The sequence below is a fragment of the Vanellus vanellus genome (assembly GCF_965231255.1).
Source record: "Vanellus vanellus genome assembly, chromosome: 1".
Classification (NCBI taxonomy): domain Eukaryota; kingdom Metazoa; phylum Chordata; class Aves; order Charadriiformes; family Charadriidae; genus Vanellus; species Vanellus vanellus.
The window spans coordinates 176,862,797-176,885,495 of NC_138905.1; the positions used below are offsets into that span (position 1 = coordinate 176,862,797).

A 22,699-nucleotide genomic window follows, 5' to 3' on the forward strand; every position below is an offset into this window, starting at 1 on the left:
CTGAATTTCAGCCTCTCCTGTCCCTTATCGATTCTAAATGTCGAGGTCTGTTGCAAACCTGTAGGTTGTGTTTAATGTATTTTATCTGTCGCTTCTGCAGAATGTCTGCTTTATGGAGTTTACGAATTTCCCTGCAGGAATCAGAAACATAGGAAAAAAGGGCAAGTGTGTGGCCACTGTTAATGTAAAAGTAGCCATCCTCAACACGGGGCTGAGGATAAACCTGTGTTCCTTCATCTCTGAACACTGCTGAAGCTGTGCTTTCGGTGATCCTTCCTTACCTGATGTTCAGTGTGGCCTTTGTGAGTTTGGGAGAAGTCGTGTTCCTTCAGGGGAGTTTGGTGTGACTCAGGGCCTTTGCAAGGGATTGCAGAAATCAAAGTGCAGATTTAAGGGCTTTCAAGAAGAAAAGTGTATACTTTTAAAATAAAAGAAATGATGCAAGAAGGTGATTCAGAAATGCAGTTATGCCTAAATATGGGATTGCTTTGTAGAGAAAAATGTTAATAAATCCTGATTCAGCAAATGACTTAACTTTGTGAATGAGTTGATCTTTTCCGAATGTATGTTCATGTATCTCTCCAAATTAGAAAAGGGGGAAAATTGCATGAGGAATAATTTGTAACTGTATTAATGCAAATTTCCTTAAAAGTTAGCAGCATGTAAAAGAGATGTGGAAGTGATACCAATATGGACCTTTCTTTTAATGAATTAATGTGGGTTTATATGTTCAAAAATGTTCTATTTGTAGACACGAAGGCACCTCTGCACACATAGTGGACTCTGTCTGGAAATGCGCTCAGCATGATTGTCCTGAAACCCTTCCATGTTCCTTACTCTGGCCCACGATTCCCGCTTCCCTCTGCTGGTGGGTGGGGATGCTGACCAGGGCATTTATTCCGATCAAGAGTAAAAGTCTAAAGTCTAAATTCTAAAGTGGACTAGGTGGTGTAAATTCTGTTGGGTTTTATCTTGCCATGGAGAAAGAATCTGACATTTGGTGGCATTCTTGAGCTTTATAAACTCCTAGAGTCTGAAAATGCAGTTTTAAGATGATGTTTAGGTTTTGGCTGGATGAGGACATAATTCTGGTTTTGCTACTTAAATTTCTTTCTTTTTGGTTGAAATTGCTGGTTTGTTAGGTGCATTTCTCTGTGATTACTTAAAGAGCCCTGTTGACATAAAGATTTCAAATCAGGAATATTGTGCAGTTATCTTGGGTAGATTTTCTTCTGGTATAAAACTTACTCGATAAAATGGAAGATGTTTCTGTTTGGACCCTCATGTCTGTTTCCATACTTCTGGTAGTACAAACTGAGATTTCACATAAACTGCTGAAAACCAAAGTCCAGAGCAGGTTTCACAGTGTTGACACGTGGCAGAATGGATGCACTAGGTTGGTAAGGGTGGACGGTCCTGTTTTTCATTTGCATTTCAAAGTCATTTCATCTGAAGCTGTAGCTTTTCATCTCTTCTGAAAATCAGGCAGCAGATTTATGGAGTTACTAGTTAAATGCTATTTTCAGATGAATGGTTTGCTCTTCATCTTCTCCCGAAAAGCAGCCTAAAATAGTCATGATGAAGAGGTGTGTGGTCTGTATGGGTGGCGTTTCTGGCAAGTGGGTGTTGGCCACCAGATTGATGCTCTTGGTCGCCCTTGCTCGCAGTCAGTGCTAGGGGATAACCCCTGTCCTGCCCCTAAGCCACATGTGTCATGGTGGAGCAGCCTTGTGGGACGGCGGCACTGCCAGAGCTTATGATGTGCCCCACTTGTCCTTGGCGAAGAGGAGGTCAAGCAGAAGCTCTTCCACAGAGAAGAGCACCCCAGTGATGCAGAGACGTGGGCGATTCAGCGCCCAATAAATTGTGCAGACCTGAAGAGAATTAATGAGACCCAATTATTTATCATTGCTAATGAAGTAGCTTTTTCATGATGAGGGCCACTGCATGCGATTCAATAATGGAAAACCAGCTGAGGTTATGGTGAGTTGGATAGCGGTGTGTTAGCAGTTTTGAAACACATACCCATGTTTGCTCTGTCACCATAGCCACGGTAACCTAATAGGACCTCAGCGTTCGTGTGTAACTTGAAGCTAAGTTGCGTTGTAGGAGTGTGTGTGTCCGTGTGCGTGTAGGGAGGAGTAATGATGAGAAATCCTGGAGAACTGGAAACAATTACAAGTCAAACTCTCTCTTCCTCTGACAGAGACCCCATGAAGTTTTTTGAATACGTTACATTTAATTTTAAAGAACTTGGTGACACAGTCATTTCCTTCTCAGGTTAGATAACCACATCATCTAAATCCAGGATATCGAAAATCTGGTCCACTTGTCCTGGTTTTGGACATTAACACAGGGAAGGAGCTGCTAGAAACTCAAAGGTGGTTCTTAAGTGTGCAATTAAAAAAAAAATAAAAAATCTTCATACAATTCAAATAATGCCAAGGGAGATTAAACAACAAAAAGGAAAGAGAGTCTATAGGATGCATGGGAGATGTGGCAAGTGGTCTACAATAGTTGGCATGCTCTAAGCCTACAGTATTTCGTTACATTTAGCTAGGTCTGTGTTTGTGATGATTTTGCAGCCTTTTATGATTCGTATGAATATTTGGAATGTAACATTTTCTTAGAAATAAAATTAAGGTAAATAAAATTAAGGTTAATAAGAAAAAGTAAGTTTGTGGTATTTAATCAGTATAATAGTAGCACAGTGTATGAATATTTACTAATTTTATATGTTTAAGGGAGCTTCTTGTCTTGCTGTCAGTGTAAAAGTTGCGTAGTGTTTGGAAACCCATTAGCCATGTTGTTGTTTATGCAGCAGTAAAGAAATACTGGGTTGTGGTTTAAAAGCGGGCAGGTGATGCTCCACTGCTATTTGAAGGATGACCTTATTATGAATGATATAAAAATAACAGCAGATTGTTTATAATAACTATGACAGCAGATTTAAATTCTTGACTTCACACCATTTCCATTATTAAAAGAGGCATATGTATGTAGCATTTGTTTCCAGATATATGCACATATTCTGGCAAGAGGTTTAAGACATACTGTCTACTATTTAAATTTTGGACATCTGAAATTTTGGACATCCCCCCCAAGGCTTTAAAAAAGTTAGATTACTGAATTTTTATATTTTCATAAACCTGAAGGAGCCTCCCAAAAGTATAATACAGTATTTAAATCTCTATATACATTTTTCTTTTACAGATTCACATGGAAACATAACTAAAATAATCATGTATCCATAGGAAACCTTTAAAGAAATATGTATTCAAATTTTGTAACGGTCTTGCACAGTTATTTCCCATGGCTGGAGTATTGCCTGAGTTCACTAATAAATGTATTTTGGCTTTTAATGTGTTATTGTCCAGATCTCACATAGTATTTCTGGGAAACACACTTTGAAATACCAGTAAAGAATATTCACACTTGATAACTGCTGGAAAGTTTACCTGTACAAATGCAGGGTACTAAGACTAATTAAAGCAGCTGGGGTTGAGTATGCTTAAGTAGTAGCTCAGAAATTAAAGACGCTGAGACCACTGACTAAAATCATTAGTTAAGAGGAAACATAAGGCTTTCTCCAATATACTTTTTGTTGTATTCATCCAGATTTATTTAAAATGCTTATAAACTTACTGTTCTTCTGACCTCTGTTTTACTGTGGAACAGACATCGTGGTTAGTTTTTTTAATTTACATATACAATAGTATTTGAGAAATTAATGAACTCTAAGAAAATACATCAATTAAATTATTTCATCTTTTCTTTTTCAGGATTGAAGTGGATCTAGTGACAAATGGATGACTGAATATTCATATGAAGAGGAAAGCCATAAAAGTTGGTTGACATTTTTACAGCCCTATGCATTATACATATTACTGCTATTATCAAAAATCTATATTGTGTTACACAACATAATAGATGAAATAACCGGTCTGAGCTTCATATGCCATATTGTCTTTCAGCAGGGCAATACTATAGCTTAACACAGCTGTAGCTTAACGCAACAGTTTCTGACCAAACCTGAATATTTAAAGGAAAAGCTAGTAGTACATTAAGGAAATAGGCAATTCCTTTGAAGCCAGGTGTTTGAATGGGCCGATGCATAGCGATGTTCATTATTCTTATGGGCAAGGATGAAGGGAGAATAAAAGAGGCGTTATCTTCCATTACAGCTACTGGCTATGAAGCTTAATACATTGATGAGTGGCACTCAGACGCCACATTGACAAGTGCTCTTTAAGAAGTCAGATAGGATACCATATCTTCAAAAGTATCTTGGTGCTTTGTTTTCTTACCGTAGAGAGGTGGCTGTCTTACAACATGCATTTCCTGCTCCAGTTAAAAAGGAAGAAGCTGTTAGTGGACCTCTGTGCTTTACTGACTTTATTGTTATGCTTTATAAGATGATAAAATTCAGTAGGTCTCGACATCTGTCAATCTGACTTGTTGGTAACTGAACTATAGGCTTTGGCTGGGATGCTACATTAACCAGTTCCTGCCGAGGATGCTTAAAGAAAGCTGACTATGCCTGTGGGTTTGCACTGGCGCAAATGAGTTGTAATGGTGGATGCAGTGTAGGGTGCAGTGGGATACAGCGCATGGTCCAGCGGGATGCCATCATGCAGCAGCTCAGAACAAGGCACTCTGGAAACTCTACTGGTCAAGGAGGGGTATGTTACGGTGGAAAGCCTCTTTCCTAGAGAGCTTTCTTCAGGCCCTGAATCCCAGTCAGGAGTAGGAACAATCAAAAAAAAACCCCAGGTTTTCCAACAGCACAGTGTTAGTTGCAGAAACTTAAGTCTATAATTCTGGTCATGTGAGCAAAGTAGTTTACTAAGATTACTAAAGATTCTTATTTATCTCCGTGATAATTTTCGTTATATCAGTATTTTAATAGTTAAGAAGTTTTACAGTTTACGAGCAGCTGATTTAGATACAGGTGAGTTTACTTTAATTCCTTCTCATATTTATTAGCCTTGTTTAGTGTTTACAACAGGTAGTGCACATGCTGATTCTGGCTACCTCTGGATTCACAAGCAACGTAAGACTTGAGGGATCTGTGTCTCGGATCCAGTCTCCTGAAATCAGCTAGAGAAACAGTGTTTAGTTCAGAAGCATCCATAGACCATCTGCTTTATATACCACAGGTCCCAGAAAACACCTCCAGCCTTCAGGAGCCAAATTTAAACCCTGATAAAGACAGCGAGTGGTATTAGTAGCTCTGCAGGAATGTACACAATTGCTCTATGGGATCAGGGACCCATATGTCCAGATATGCACCAGCAGTTGTTGCCTGCTAGAACCAGTGCACACAGTCTTAAGGAATTTCTCTTTGGTTTGATTGCCGACATGTCAGTGGCTGTTGTCCATAGCTGGGATGGGATCGCATCATGGGGGAGCGAACACTTGCCGGTTCAGATCTCCTGACCATGAATAGTAGAGTGAAAACTGATACCATCCAAACCTTGCCTGTATCTTCCAGAACTCCAGTGATAAAATCCTATAGGTACAAACTCAGGGAGGCTCTTCACTGGTAGGCAGTGTGAGAGGGTGCAAAGACCAACCTAATTATCTACAAGCTGTCTCTGGATATCGTTATGTTAGAGTGGACTCCTCATACTATCTAGAACACAGCACAGAGCAGTACTACCACAGTGTGGTAAAGTTTTGCATTGAATTGAGGAGAAACTGGGCCTGGCTAGAGGACCATCTTAGGTATTTGGCTTGGGATGTGACACCGGGGCAGAAAACTTTTAAGGATTTGTCAGAGCCTTGAGAGGGGCTGTCATAACGAGTCTGCGCAGAGGAAGGAGGGCTTCCAGATCAGGCAAATGCAGAAGACTCTTGGACTCACGTGGCCTTTTCCCGAGTTTCATAGGAAAGACTGTAGTTGTGTGAGAGGGGCAGCACTGCTAGCTCTGTATCTCTGTTCTTCTTTCTGCTTTCGTCTTTCTGGTTCACCTCGGAGTGATGGCAGAAGGAAGGAAGAACAAGAGAACAGGGTGACCTCTTGTCAAGCCGTAGTTCCACTCTCTCATGCCCTTCTGATGACATCCCGCAGTAATCATAGGGAAGCTGCACAAAATATGTGCAGATAAGGAAGGGGATACTAAGTTATTTCATTACACATTTTCTGTTTGGCAGTCTTTGCAAGCGTAGGGCTCTGAATCCAGCTGTTAACCTTTTATATTGGGAAAGTACCATGATTAAACCGTATCGCCGAACGAGAGAAAAATGTGGTTATGTGGAGGAATTCAAAGTCCGAGGCTAAAAATTCCTTTTCTGGGAAGACTTATTCCAGAAAACTTAAGCAATAGAGGTGGAGAGGGCTCCTCTGTGGTCACTGTTAAGATCAGTTGATAAAGTTCTGGCTCTGAGAGGAAAGAGATTGGATTTCACCCAGCACCCTGCCTCAGCCTTTCACTTTATTGCTGCTTTGCTAACCAAGTTTTGAAAGCCTTCCATTGCTAAAATGTTGAGTATGTTGGTATATCATTGGGGGCGTGAACTTGAGTTGCATCATCTGTATGTTATATTGCTATATTTTAGGTCTTGGTTAGTCTGCCTCAGACCATATCATAATATATGTAAATGTGGTTTGATATCAATAACTGACATCTAAGTATATATGCAACTAATGGAGGAAATATGAACATAAATTCTTCTGTCTCATGAAATAAGGTCAGATGAATCTTTTCCCGAAAAATGAGAAATATGCAAAATAAACCTGTTGGCATACATGTATATTGAACATAGCAGCTTACGATGCTTCTACATTTTCCATAATAATGGTGACTAAATCCATAAGTTCAGTTCTCTATTGAGTCTGACATTTAAAGTTTACGTTTTTCAGTCTACAGTGATTGAATGCGAATGTATGGAGATGAGAGACCAGTATAGGAGTGGGTAAGGAAATGGCTAACTGACAGGGAGGTACTATTGCTCAAAAAGTCCTGGGCAAAATAAAGATCAAGACTTTAAAACACAAAGAAGTGGGCAGAACTGAAAGAGGGTCAGAGAGTGACATTAAAGGGGACAAGATATTGCTGAGATTGAAAAGGCAAGTCTGCATTGTACTTAACAAGTGGTCTTGGGTACAGTCTCCCACTCACACCGTGGTTTCACGGACAGCCTGCAGAAATACTACTGGGCAGTTCATTTGATCAGGCTTAATGATGTTCTAAGTTATTTAATGCTCAAAAAATGATAAACAACACAAAGTTGTATTGAATTCAGTGGTGTTAGGAGATGACTGCTTATTTTCTAAAGAGGATAACTGCTTATTTTCTAAAGAGGTCTATGTAGTAGACCCAAGAAGTACTGCTGTCTCACAAATTTAACCTGTAGGTCCTCTTTAAAAAAAAAAAAAAAAAAAAAAAAAAAACCAAGCCAACAAACTACAAAAAACCCAAACCAAACCAAACAAAAAAAAACAAGACCAAACTTTGGCTCGGCTATTTAGAGGGAGGGACTCAATACAAGGGGGTGTTTCCTGAGCTCTCCAGAGCTCATCCCATCTCAGGAGTCTCCCAACCTCTGATGTACCCTTGCCTCACCTCCCCTGACTCCTGTGCGGAGCAGGGTGTAGGAGCATGCAGGTCCTCTGAGCTGCTGGCTACGTGCGCGGTGCTGCGCAATGGTACCCAGCTGATGCAGTGAGGGCAGGGCTGCCGTCCAGGGCGACCTCGACAGGCTGGAGAAATGGGCTGGCAGTGACCGCATTGAGTCCAGCAGAGGGGAAAGTCCTGTACCTGGGGAGGAGCAACCCCATGCTCCAGTGCAGGCCGGACAAGTTCCTGGAGCCATCTCATCTAACTTTGGATCTACCCTGGTTTTGAATGGAGTTTGGACTCACTGGACGTTCAGTTTTTACTTTTTTCATTATTTTAAAGTCTAGTCATGATAGAAATGATTTTTTTTTTTTTAATGTGTTTGAGGGTGTTTCAAGGAAGTTTTCTGGTTTGGTTGCGTAGTCAGAATATTAGTAGCAGTGTGGTGGTATGTTTGGTTTTTGTCATCAGCTGTCCCTTCCATATCTATTACAAACAAATGCAGTTTTCCTAGAAGGAAAATGTCTGCTCTTAAGTAGTCTCTCACATCTAACATCATTCAGTGGATTCTTAGAGTATAATTATGACTGGAAACATCAACAGGATAAAATATGTTAATCTCAAGGGAGTTATTTTGCACTGGCCGTCAATCTATCCTTTCTGTCATGTGCTTTTCAGTTTAGATTACTCTCATGCAAAGAGGCTGTAGTTTGGCGTTTTGTCTCAATTCATTATGATTATAAATATCTTGGATAAAACAATGAAACAAACGACCACTTAAAAATGACTGATGGCCCCATTCAGCAAGGCAGGGAGACTGTGAAGTTCTTTTGGTTTCATCTGTTGTCTAGCATTTATCAAGACGGGTCCCTTAACAGTTGATTGGTGGTTGATATTTAATGAATATTTCACAGTGGAAATAAATAGCAGGCGGTTCGTTGTCTGGAGCCCAGTCATATTCATAGGACAGATCTGCTTTTACTTAACTGTCACTTAAAAGTGTAAAACTTATGCTGAAACTCTGGAGAGGGAGGAGAACTTTTTCCCAAACCTTATATTCAGGAAAGGCAGGAGCAGCAGAGATTTTCTTTCATTTTTCTGTTTCTGCCGCATCCTGTGCTGTCTCTTCCTCTCATCCTTTCCCATCGGGTGCTGGTGTGGCTGACGGGCTGCTGGAGGACTGTGGATGGGGAGCGGTGTAGCCCCCCCGGTTCTCTCGCCGCTGGCTGAGCCCAGCTGGGAGTGGGGTGAGGTGGACTTGGAACTGATCCCCATGGCTGAAAAATTGCTGGGGGCGTTTCCAACACTGTTCTTTTGCAAGGAGAAGAAGGCATTTCAGGTGCCTGCAATGAACCCCTTCAGCTTGATGCGTTTGCGTTGCATATGACCTTGTTCCTTTTCCCTTTGCCTTTGTAAAATTAATGAATGATTTCTGGGAAGACTTCAGTGTTCCTATTAGGCTTTCCTTACGAACAGCAGCACAGAGCTTGTTCTACACCTCTTCTTTCTTCATTTCTGCTGGGCAGTTGCTTTCGGAGCCTAATTGGTTTCTTGCTTATGGGTCCCAGGTCTTGGCTCCATTCCATTCATTTCCCAACTATTTTGGTGTGTTTACATAGTGCTGTTCAGCAGCTGGCTTGGGGCGGGTATCCAAAGCACACGCGCGCACACACACACACACACACAAAATCAGTTCATCGGAGTTAGGGCCAAGTCATATTTAGTGCTTGACTTGTGATCTGACCTTGTTTAAATCAAGTTGGATTATGATTTGGGGGGCTTTGTCCTTCTATTTTGTTTCTCCAGTGTGGATCAGGGGGCAGACGTCTATGGAGGTTCGTAATTGTTCCTTTTAAGTTTCATATATCAAAAATACAGTATACTTTAGAGGTGTTATTTTAGTGGCTGAAGGTAGCTGTGGTCTTTCTGCGCCCTCGAACTTCAGAAAAGTGATGGAAGTAGGCACAGAAGTGGGTTAGACTTTCCCTCTCAAAGTCTGGTCTACTCCAAAAGCCTCAGGCTTTGCTTTAAAATCAATAAATAAAGAGACCTTTATATATAATAAATAAGGTTATATTTTCAAGTAGTCAGCACAGAGCTGCCCAAGAGGCTTTGCTAAAAATCAGAAGTGTCTCTGGCTCAGCAGCAGTGTGCAGGGTTTGCATCCCGGTGGCTGCACGGATTTCTGCTCAGCTTGGAGCTGCTCTGGGATGTTTCAGGTGCATTGACTTCATGGTAGTTCTTGAATTAAAATCATATTTATTAGGCATTTTTTTGAAGCAGGAAGAATTGAGGATTTCATAAAAAAAGCATGGCAGCAACCTTCGTGTGAGAAGATGTGTGGGGGAGGAAGGAGGCCCACATTGTCTGTCTCACGGGAGAGTAATTAGCCTAGAATTGATAAAATGTGACCGAAATGGCGTATATTTCTAATACCAGAGTTCTTTTCACAGGGCATGTCGTTTAAATTACTAAATGCCATTTACAGCAAAGCTAGACCTTGCTGGTGTTGCCTAGATCAGTTGTGATGATGAGTCTTGTGGTTAGTAATTGTGAATGTACATAAAAGCCGTGTTTAAGGATCTTCTTCAGCATCTATTGACATAACTCGGTGCAGCAGAGTGTCTGTTAAACTACTTTCCAAAGTTAATATGTATGTCCTTAATGTTTTAGTTAGTGAATGTGTTAACATCTCTCATTTGTATTACTTACTGCTGTTGATTGTAAAGCTTGGTGCGTGATTACTTAACTTTGATTAATTTAAGTCATACAGAGCTTAAACTCTTCCTGTGATGAGTGTCCTCCTGTAAGTATTGGATTGGTTTTTAAAGTTTGGGTGTTTTTTTGTGTTTTAGGGTTTTTTCTTTGTTTCTTTTTTTTAAATTCATTTTGGGAGTGAAAAACAAAAACCCAGCCCATTGAAAAGTTTAGCCAGAGCTGAGAAAAGAGATAGCAAAAACCAGCCTGTGAGCATAAAATGACAAATTGCCTTATAATGCAGCCACAGATGCCCTTGGTTCTCATTTCTGGTATTTGAAATGCGTGATATGTCGGTGTTCCTGTGCTGGGAGGGAGAGGAGATGCGCTACGAGCAGAGTTCCTGCTTCTCGGGAGGAATAGAAATGGATGTTGCTGCTGTAGTCTCCAAAATGCATGTTGTAGACTATGTGATATAAAATGATGGAAGCAACCTGAAGATCTAGGTGAGAAATTTTGACGGCAGCATTTCCTCAGTTCTGGCTGCAGCTGTGCTTAGTATCTCAGGACTGCCAAGCCTAAATGTAAGACCTGCCATATCTGCCTTGCTGATGGCATCCACTTCAGGGAGCAGATTGTGGCCGTGGTACGAGTGATGCCAGGTCCCTTGCATGCCCACCGGCTGGGATAAACTCCCTCCATGCTGTGCCTGCTGCAGGTGTGCTACTGCCTTTGAGAGTTTGGGTTTCCTCTCATACCTTTGCAGTGCTCCTCTTGCTGGTTATTGTATTTGTTGGAGATAATTGGAGGCCTATCAGCGTGGTGTTTACATAGCATGAAAGTATCAATTGAGTGTTGTGGGCTCTGATGTGAGTACACGTGCTGGGGTGTGACGAGGAAGGCTTGGAGGGCTTGATAGGACCAGTGGTAGAGGTTTGTCCACACCGTTACTAAAAAAGCCTGGAATGATCAGTCTCTCAAGTCCTCAGGCTGGTTTTGGTTTTGGAGGAAGCAGCCCAGACCAGAGCTGGGAAACGAGCAGAGTCTATTACTGCTTTAGCTTAAATCAGGAAATGCTTCCATGAATGTCCTGGGCCGGCGTGCTTCGGTTCGCCTTGTAGTGTGGCCTTGGGTTGCGCAAGCCAGGTGGCTTTTGGAAGAAACCAACCTGGGAAGCATGCTTCAAAAGCTTAGCTAACATGTTCTGATTTCTCATGGGCTGTTGAAAGACATAGGCTGTGGACATCTTCAGCACAACTGAGAAGATCCCCTCCTGTTGCACAGCGCTGCTTGCTGAGGGAGATGCAGACTCATGGTTCTGCTGGGTAGATGCTCAGGGACCTCCCAGTTGAGACCGTGCCCCGTCCCTCTTTGTTTAGTGGTGGTTTTGAACCAGCTTCTCCAGTTCCTCTTTCAGCCTTGATACCCCTGGTGAGGTAAGTGACAGGACAGAGTCTAGGGAGCTAGCTCTCAAAGGCCTGGATCTGCTGCTTTCAACTTCAGTCATTTTGCTGAAGTCTTCCATCTTCCATGAGTCAACAGACAGCAGTAGGCATCTCCAGAGGGCAGTTCTTCCCATGGGGTTTCTATATCCTCCCTGTAAGAACAGACATCCCCTCTGCCTGCAAGTTACGGTGAACACAGCAGACTCCACTTTGCTGGACTAGTTCTCCAGCCCTTGGGTTTTCAAAGCATCCCTTGAGCATCCCTGCTCTTGCAACCTGACTTCTCTGCTGCGGCACGTTCTCATGGGAATGAAAGAGCAGTCACCAAGCTCATTTCACCTTTTATTCCTAGAGCACTTAGAGAACAATTATACTAATTCTAATAATGACTAAATTTATACTACTCTAGAGAGGGAAGCACAAAGCATTTAATTTCAAAGCTGTTTGACAAGACCATTTTGATGTGTGTATTTTCAGAAGTATGACACAAGTTTCCAAAGCACCTAATGGGGAGAAAGATGTTTAAATTCATACTCTCAGGTTTTCGGTTTCCAAGAAGCTGAATACTGTTCGGTTCTGTTGGGCATGATCCATCAAATGAAACAAATTTAAACCAGAGATTTACAGGACTTACAACTTCTGCTTGTTTCCTAATGACCCGTTTCTGGTCATTAGTTACCAGGATGTAAGTGTTCGCATGGAGAAAAAGGATACTTCTGTTTGTGGGAGGTATTAATTTTCAGTATCATGAAGCAGCACAGCTAACTGCATTTTAGAGTTAATCGTTACTTTTCAATGAGAAGGGAAAAACCCATGGTTCTTAGCCTGCACAGCGCTGCTGATTAAGATACGTTGAACGAGAAATTGAAATACTACATACGCTTTCCTGTTTTCCTTTTCCTAAATATCTGACAAGAAACATTTAGTGCTACGAATAAATGCATTTGGATTTTAGTATTTTTGACATGCCATGGAGAGAATAGTGTCAAACAATGGCAATTTGTCACTTCCCATGTGAAGGCATAGAAGAACATGTTAGAACTCAGTAGCTAGCATGTAAGGAGAAGGCAGTTATTTTAGTATTGATATCCACTGCTAACAGACCTGAATAATGATTCCACTGGATACAGTATTTCATATACCCAAGGACGTGTCTAAAAGAGCAAATAAGCTCCAGGTATTAATCTAAATCTTGACCTGCTCTTACGCTTCCCACATGGCGCTTCATGTGTACTCCTGGTGATTCGTTCAGTCTTTCTTGTGCAGAGGTTCAGTGATGAGCCAGGAGAGGGCAAGTTTTCTCCTTTGAGGATGTCACCTTCTTTTGAACTTTGCTACTTACTTAGGGTTTTTTGTTGCTGTTTCAGTTCAGTTTGATAGCAGTCTGCTACAGCTGTGATTGCTACAGTCAGCTGTGATGGACATGTGGGCATAGCTCAAGTAAAAACAAAAGCCTTGGTTTTCAAACATTATAGGTAAACATGTTCTGCGTTTCTGCCTAAATTCCTGAGTAACATAGAAATGTTTCACTCTTTGTATTAGGAAAAAAAATCCAACCCAACCCAAAACAACAAAAAAAAGATGTCCTAGAAATAGTAAGATTCAAAACACTATTTTTTCCTTGGCTTTATTTTCCTGGTTTTAAACGAGATGGTGCAAGCCCCAAACATTTGGAGTTAAGTCTGCGTCTCATTTAAAACTATATGAGCTTGGGCTTTGGTGGTTGTGAAGAGATATGACAGTGAGAATCTCTCTTGTAAATTAAGAAGTCAGGAGTTTCTGTTGGTCTTAGGAAGATGAAAATTAACTTAGATGCGTAGGTCGTCTTATTAAGTGCAGTGGAACTGAGATGATGTTTGCTGAACTACTCTTTGGAGATTTACATAATGGATGAGATACAGGAGCTCCAGGCGGCATGACAGTGGAGTTTATTTTATCGCAGAATGTAAAACAAGTGAATTGCCTTAATAATCTCTGCAGAAAGCAAGGATAATCTTTTTTTATATGCAGAAAGAGAGCCAGAGAGTTCATAATATCCTGGCTATTCATGTACAAGGAGCCAAACCTTTCTTTTGAATGATCTGGATGCCTTTAACTATCATACTGTCTTACTCAGGACTTTTAAAGCTCTTTGGGAATGGCAAGCAACATGCATCTCTGTGAAAATATGGCTTTTACGCAGTAAAAGTATACTATCTGCTGATAATTCATGGCTTAATAAAAGAGGCTTGTAAGGGGCTGGGTAATTATCCTAACTGCTATGTATTTAAATATATGGAAAGCATTTGTAAACCGAGCTCACCTACTATTTATTTCTATAGTGGTAATAATAGTAATTTCAAAAGTTTTAGAACCTTCATAATTTCCAAGTGGGTGTATGTTGGAAAGAAGTTTTACTATTAAGATTAAGAGGTTTCAGGCTTTAATTTACTCAAACCAGTTCACCCACTTTGGTTGATGTGGGTGTTTTTTTTCTACCTCAGCTGTTGATATCTTTTCAGCACAGAAAATGGCCAAAGAAACACTGGAAAAGTAGAGTAGTTAAATGTAGATGGTAATAACAACACCCAACTCGTATTGTGTGCTTCTCAGCCGTGTATTTGGCTTCAAGCAAGAGTTTAGCTATTACTTTACTCTGAATATAAATGTGCCATTACTCTTTGATCTGTAGCAACAGTTTGTTATGATCAAGGCTACTTACCACTTTTCCCTTAAGGGAAAGATTTACTGTTGGGTATAGCAGGTTTCCAAAAGAGTAAACGATGTCCTTAGTTTCTGGGGTTTTTTTGAGCTATATGCAGCTTAAGAATCCTTTTGTATTAACCTGATGTCAATTGCTACTTCTTTTTGAAAAGTCTGGGCAAGTAATTCATCATGCAGTTCTGCACAGAAACATAGGCGTGTTGATCTGCTTGAGGGTAGGTTGGCTCTGCAGAGGCATCTGGACAGACTGGACCGATAGGCCGAGGCCAACGGTATGAGGTTCAACAAGGCCACGTGCTGGGTCCTGCACTTGGGTCACAACAACCCCATGCAGCACTATGGGCTTGGGGTGGAGTGGCTTGAAAGCTGCCTGGCAGAAAAGGACCTGGGGGTGTTGGTGGACAGCCAGCTGAATATGAGCCAGCAGTGTGCCCAGGTGGCCAAGAAGGCCAACAGCATCCTGGCCTGCATCAGGAATGGTGTGGTGAGCAAGACTAGGGAAGTGATCATCCCCCTGTACTCAGCACTGGTGAGACCCCACCTCAAATACTGCGTTCAGTTTTGGGCCCCTCACTACAAGAAGGACACTGAGGTGTTGGTGCGTGTCCAGAGAAGGGCAACAAAGCTGGTGAGGGGTCTGGAGGACAAATCTTATGAGGAACGACTGAGGGAACTGGGGTTGTTTAGCATGGAGAAGAGGAGGCTGAGGGGAGACCTTATCACCCTCTACAACTACCTGAAAGGAGGTTGTAGAGAGGTGGGGGCTGACCTCTTCTCCCTTGTGACGAGTGATAGGACAAGAGGAAATGGGTTTAAGTTATGTCAGGGGATGTTTAGATTGAATATTAGGAAACACTTTTTCACTGAAAGGGTTATTAAACATTGGAATAGGCTGCCCAGGGAGGTGGTGGGTTCGCCATCCCTGGAGGTGTTTAAAAAAAGGGTAGATGTGGTACTTAGGGACATGGTTTAGAAGTGGGTTTTGTCAGGGTAGGTTAATGGTTGGACTTGATGATCTTAAAGGTCCCTTCCAACCTCAGCAATTCTATGATTCTGTGATTCTATGATTTGCCTAGTACAAAACCATGCTATTGGAAAAAAGGGATAATTTCATGAACGTAGCATTCCATGAGCAGGGTTAGTTTCTGCTTTTGTTCATGAAGAAAATTAAAATATGTACAGTGATTTCAGTAGTGATGGACAATACCTAGTCGATCTACTAAATATGCTGTGCTCCACTCAATTCCAAGATGCAGGCTGGGGTTAGTTCTGTCAAATTTACTCTGGATACGGGTTATTTACCAGTTGATGTACAAAGTTAGATTTTTCTTTTAACCAGTTTTTTTCCCTGGCTGGGTTTTTCAATGGCTGGGCCCAAAGGGTGGTGGTGTATGGAGTTAAATTCAGTTGGCAGCCAGTCACAAGTGACGTTCCACAGGGCTCAGTATTGGGGCCAGTTCTGTTTAATATCTTTATCAATGGTCTGGACGAGGCGATAGAGTGCACACTCAGTAAGTTTGCAGATGACACCAAGTTGGGCGGGAGTGTTGACTGGCTTGAGGGTAGGATGGCCCTACAGAGGGATCTGGACAGGCTGGATTAATGGGCCGAGGCCAACGGTATGAGGTTCAACAAGGCCAAGTGCCGGGTCCTGCACTTGGGTCACAACAGCCTCATGCAGCACTACGGGCTTGGGGAAGAGTGGCTGGAAAGCTGCCTGACAGAAAAGGACCTGGGGGTGTTGGTGGACAGCTGTCTGAATATGAGCCAGCAGCGTGCCCAGGTGGCCAAGAAGGCCAACAGCATCCTGGCCTGTATCAGGAATAGTGTGGCCAGCAGGACTAGGGAAGTGGTTGTCCCCCTGTACTCTTCACTGGTGAGGCCACACCTTGAATTCTGTCTTCAGTTTTGGGCCCCTCACTACAAGAAAGACATAGAGGTATTGAAGTGTGTTCAGAGAAGGGCAACAAAGTTGTTGAAGGGTCTAGAGCACAAGTCTTATGAGGAGTGGCTGAGGGAACTGGAGTTGTTTAGCCTGGAGGAAAGAAAACTCGGGGAGACCCTATTGCTCTCTACAACTACCTGAAAGGAGGTTATTGGAAGGTGGGGGTCAGTTTCTTCTCCCAAGTAACAAGCAATAAGATAAGAGAAAATGGCCTCAAGTTGCACCGGGGGGTGGGGGGTGGGGTGGGGTGTTAGATTGGATATAAGGAAAAAGTTCTTCATAGAAATGGTTGTCCAGCATTGGAACAGGCTACCCAGGGAAGTGGTTGAGTTGCCATCCCTGGAGATATTTAAAAAACGGGTAGATATAGTCCTGAGGGACATGCTTTACTGGCAACTTGACAGGGCTAGGTTAACGGTTGTACTTGATGATATTAAAGGTCCCTTCCAACCATAACGATTCTGTGATTCTAGTAAGCCATTTTTGTCTAGTCATATGTGTATATCCGTAACAGTGACTGCAGTATGCAAAGGAGGGCACCAAAGTAGTACCTCATTTGCTGTATGTGCTGGGGTTGGTCCATATTGCTGCCTGGTGGGACCAGAGACTGAGGAATGTTTATAAGGCCAAAAGGAGTTGTTTTCATCAGAAAGTGTTTTAAAACATGGAAATTCTTCCACCACAGCGACTCCGAACTCTCCCACATGGCAGTCTTTAGAGTAAATAAATAAAAGATCACACCAGGCAAATGTGATTTAAAGTGGCTGTAACTGTTCCCCAAACAACGCTAAAATCCTAAATAAGATATGAGCAAGGCAGGCGATGGGAAAAGTTCACTTGAACCTCCAGACTTTCTGACGGACTATGTAGCATCAGACCTTAAGGACACCCGAGAGGATCCTGAAGAGTCATGGTGTCCAAAGGAGCCTCCTAGTTACGACAGCTTCCTCACGCCCTTCTTCTCCGCAGCTCCTCTACTTTGGGATTCAGGTACATTCATCTCAGAGGGGTGTCCCTCATTTCTAATCCAAACATGAGTGACCTAAAAGTCTTTGCCTACATGTGTATCTAGTAAGTCAGAAAAAAAGTGTTTTTCCATGTGTTGTTGAGAGAACATTGCATTTGTAAAGGGACCTAAGTGCTGGCTAGCATGGCAGTGGTTGTTTTTTTAAATTGATGTTCGTTTAGTTAAAAATCCCAAAGCTTTCAGTTGGAAAACTTTACAAGTTTTAAAGGGAGAAAAGAGTAAGCATCTACTGCTTGTTGAGTTGTCGTAGCGTGGAAGTGTCTGCCTCCTTCACTTCTTTCTGAGACGGCAGCTCAAGAATGCTTACAATGATGAACCCGTATTCCTTGCTAGTGAGGAGTGAAGCTGGGCATTTCCATCCCGTATTGGCTTGGACTGCTTTGAACCCTGGGGGACATTCCAGGTAGCCAGCCAAGATTTCTCCTTGCATGATCACTTGCTGCTAACTTCTTTGTAGGCCATCAACATGATGAGCATGTGAAGTACTTAACTAGTATCTGCCTTGCAACATTTCAACAAAAATTATTCAATCCAGGCATAAACCTTTACATCTGACCCTAGAGCAGTTGTATGGCAGCTGATGATGGTAAAAATGTGAAGGATTTAACCTATTTTACAAGGCTTGCTTTGCCTGAGTAGGGTTCTACAAGGCTTGGTGATTAGATATAACAGCATTAACAGTGATCTCTTGAATTAGTCTAGTAGTTCCTCACAGTTGATCAGCAGTATGACTTTTTTTTTTTTTCCTTCCCAGTTTTTGTGTTTTCAGGTTAATACTTAGTTTTGTGGCTTAGAATAATAAACATAATGATTTGATCTTGCGAGTATTCTTTAAGGTTGAAAATAAATTCAGAGCTCTGTCATTTTTCAGGTAAGTGGCCACTCACAGAGAGTTGTCATTACTTTAAAAACAAACAAGCAAAACAGCAAAAACAACCCCAAAAAATCTACCTGAATGTTTTGGAGACTCTTTTAAACTTAAGAATAAATGATGATAGACTTTCACAATTTTCACTTAAGAGTGAATAATTTATTATTCCTGGCACCAAAGAGATGACAGAATTTTTGTGCTTTTTTTCTATTATTCTTGAAAATTAGAATTTGTTAATGTCTTCAGACAATAATAAAGTATATGTCCACATATATAAGGCATACACACACATACAAAAGTTGGATTGAGGCTCTGAGTTAATTGTGCTGAGCTCAAGATATTTTTCTGAAGAAACAGCACCAACATGACATAGCTTTTCATCACAAAACACAAGCTGGGTACCTGACATAGATTCTTTAAGCTGAGGTCCTGTGAGGAATGATTTTTAAGAAAAGGGATATTTTCCTGAAAGAATTTTTAGAATTCTTTTATATTTTATGTGTGAACTGGTGACTTGACATGAGTTTTCAACATAAAAAGCATTCTTGTGAATCATCTACATTGATTGAGGAAATTACTCCCCAGATTTGTGTCCAGCATCATTCAGTGTCTGATAAACACTGCTCTTGAAACCACTGTGGCTGTGATTCTAGTGGTTAGAATATTTTAGTAATGTTTATTGAATTTCAGCATCCAGAATGATGATGGAGGCAGTTTGTCACATTATTAATGTTAGTGGTCCAGATCTCTCAGAAAGATGCAGTACACATAACACTCTATGCTTGTGCAGAAATCATTGCTTAAAAATATGAGCAGCTTAACCCATCCAGTTCTTGTGGTGCAAAGTAAATCTAATAAAAGCATTTTATTCTATGTGAGACATTGCTAGTGTGGACAGGAAATCATTTTCATCATTTTACACAGTGTAACTAAGCCACGTGTTGGGAATAAATATGTGATTTATACAGGCACAATTTCTTATTATGTCTTAATGAGAAACGTTAAATATATTACTATGACTCAGGGCTTGACACACACTATAAAGGCTACGTATGATGCCAAACAACCAATTATCTCAGTGCATTATTTCTTGAAAGCCTTGACACGGGTAAGGTCACTATACATTTTTAATGGGAGTGTGATGCTAGGTTATAAAAAGATAATACAAATAAAAATACTTTGTTAGATCTTCCTGCTGTGTGATGTATAATCAGGTGCACTGACTTAAAGAACACTAATGAGGTTTTAAAGGCACAGCAGGGGCACATTTAGCAGTCTCACACCGTTCTGTCCAATGCTTTTGCATAGGGCACCTCTGATGCGAGGTAGAATTCAACAGTAGGTAGGAATGCATGGTTTTATTGTATAGCTTGGTGTAATACTTATATATATTTTATTGAGAATAGCAATAACTTGCAATGTTCTGGTGCTTTGCCAGACACTATCGTTTGGTGTGGTTTTTACCATTTATGAAATCACGCAGGGATGGCGGTACGCATGGACAAGACCGTATTGCTGCATTTTCAGCAATCGAGTAATGACTGAGGGAAACAAAAGAAGAGGGCTCTGAAGGAATAATTTGGAGACCGTGCTAAACTGTAGATGCCGTGGGCCGACCATCTCATTTACCTCTGGTAAGAGGTAGTGAAATGCTGCAAAAGAAGACACAGTGGCCCACCTAGCTTAAGGTGGATCACTTTTTGGCAGTGATCCGTACCAGGTACTTGGCAGAAGAATGTCAGTTCATTCTTGAGTGTGAGTCTTGAGACTGGAATCCTGTGATTTAACTTTCATGTTTTTGGCATGTATTATACTTAAAGAAAAGACATAGGAATATAAACGTGGCCATTTTCTGTCAGAGCAAAGGACTGTCTGCCTTCCTCTAACAACAGTCAGTAACAGATGCTTAGGGAAAGGATGTAGCAAGGTCGTGTGTGAGCAATGATATTGCCCCCATACATCTTCCACATTTGCAAAATATCTAGGGCACAAATACTTCCATAGCCAGAGGTTGTATATGTATTTTTATGCTTGATAGCTCTTGGTAAACAAATCTGTAGAAGAGTCCAATTGCTTTTTAACCAATTTCCAGCTCACCAGACAAGTGGGCTTGTCAGGAGACCAGCTTCACCACGTGGGGAAGTCATGGCTTCCAGTGCAAAACCCACGGTTTCCAGTGCAAAACGGCAGCATGTAGCAGGAGGTGGAAGCAGAAACAGGCTACAGAGGATGAACACAGAAATTCCATGCAGGCATGCAGGGATGATGTCAAGAAAGCCAAAGCTCAGCTGGGGTTCAGACTTGCAGAAAATACCAAAGACAACAACAAGAGCTACTATCCCTACATCAGCAGTAAAAGGCTGGACAAGGAAAATGTGAATTGGTGACTTAATGGGGTAGGTGGATTATTGACAGTGAACGCTGGTAGGGCCGAGGTACTCCATTGCCTTCTCTGCCTCAGCATTCATTTGCGTCACTTTCTCACAGACCTCTGTGCTTACAGACAAGGTTCAAGGAGCAGAACCACCAGTCACAAAGGAGGACCAAGTCCCAGGGATTACCTGAGAGGACTCAACCCACACAAGCCCATGGGACTCACCTGACTGCATCCATAGGTGCTGAGCGAGCTGGCCAATGTCCTTGTGGCACTCTTTTCTACCATGCTAGAAAGGTGCTGCAGACCATGGGAGATCCCTGATTACTAGAAGAAAACAAATGGTGCACTGCTCTTCAGGGAAGTCCAGAAGGGTGATCTGGCGCACTGCAGACCAGTCAGCCTCCTTTTGGTCCATGGAAAAAGTCATAAAGTGAGTCCTCTGGGAACAGAATTCTGGGCACCAGGAAGGAGGAGATGGCAACTGGGAACAGTCAGCATGGATTCACCCAGGATAAAGCATGCATGACCCATCTGATTGCCATCTGCAGTGTAAAGTGACTGGAATAGCGGTTGAGGGGAGAGAAGTGAACAACATTCACCTCAGCTTCTGCAAGGCTTTCAGCAGTGTCTCCAACAATGTTCTTGTGTCTGAGTTGCAGTAGGTTGGATGGGCAAAAGCTGGCAGTATGTGTGGGCTCAGGGGGGTCTTGATCAGTTTATAGCCGTATGTGGTAGGAGAATGAGAGACAATGCATTGAAAACAGGAGAGGTTCAGGCTGAATGTGAGGAAAACCCCTTTTTTCCTCCATGGGGGCTGTCTCCCAGCTGAGCAGGTTGCCCAGAGATTTTGTGTCATTCCCATCCTTCAAGGGTTGTTAAGACCTGACTGGACATAACCCTGAGCGACCTGGTCTGACCTCTGAGCTGCACCTGCTTTGAGCAGGAGGTGGGACTGAAGGCCTTCTGAGATGGCTTCCCACCTGAATTATCCTGAGATCATAAGAAAAAAACCATTGGCTATATAGCATTCATTGTTCCCCCAACTTTTCCAGGATGACATGATGTCTCATGCTGTAAAATGATACATTATAGATTAATTATTAATTTATCTTGTCTTTCCCCTAGACACACACTCATGTATTTTTTTTATAACCTTAAATTTAATTTATAAGCCCAGTTTGATTGGCTGTATATAACAAATTTGATATCTCTGAAATTTAAAGATGCTATAATGAAAGTTCAAAGCATCTGTTAATGTAGGGCTCTATGTGCTACTCATATATCTTTTTCTGATGTTTTTCTGTCATTTTTATGGCTATACCCATCGTTACTTAAAATACTCTTTAATCTTGAAATTATGCAGTTATTTTAATTATTGGCAGTAATTTTGGTCATGTGCAGTACGCTTTTTAAACGTGTTTGAGGAATCACAACTTCTCTGAGAATCTGTGGGAAATGCATGTTGGCGACATTTGAAACTTGTTAATTAGAAATTCTTAACACTTAATTAGAATTGCCTTTAAAGGGGACCCTAGTTCCACAATAATTTATTGCTTGTTGAATCTAATTTGGCGGTTTTGTACATAAGCATTTTGGTCATCCTGTCTTAGGTAAGAAAACACCCCATGTGAGCAATTGGCTATCAACTTTTGTCTAGAAGTTGATGTGAATAGTCTGAGCGTGACACGTTATGTTAGACATTTATTTTTTTCACACATTTGGTGGATACTTATGAATTCTCGTGAATTGAGAATGAATTGAGGTGCTTTATAATTCATTCACTAAGTGTACAGAAGTCAGAGTTTGCCCCCCCTTTTTTTCTTTTTTTTGAAATGTACCGCGTGCTACTTGCCAGCTTTAATATTGATATTTTCCCGGGAGTTTGCACTGAAGCCTGTGGGGAGCGGGAAACCTCAACCTGACGTTAAATAGAACACAGATCGGGTTGCGACAGGATGTTAAACATTTGCAGTTTGGGGGTTTCATCAGCGCATACAGCCTTTCTTTTGAAATGTCAGAATAGGCAGTTTGTTTGCTCCACGGCGAGCAGTGTATAAAGCAATTACTATTCC

General features: G+C 41.6%; 1 protein-coding gene across 1 annotated transcript in view; it reads left to right on the forward strand.

The window, feature by feature from the left end:
- Positions 1–22,699, forward strand: part of KLF12 (KLF transcription factor 12) — a gene marked incomplete at its 3' end in the record, with an annotated part of 254,203 nt that overhangs the window by 70,260 nt on the left and 161,244 nt on the right. Inside the window, exon 2 of the mRNA XM_082485836.1 lies at positions 3,783–3,846. Coding sequence (XP_082341962.1) covers positions 3,826–3,846 — 21 coding nt within the window. The 5' untranslated portion in view covers positions 3,783–3,825. The remainder of the gene's footprint in view (positions 1–3,782; positions 3,847–22,699) is intronic.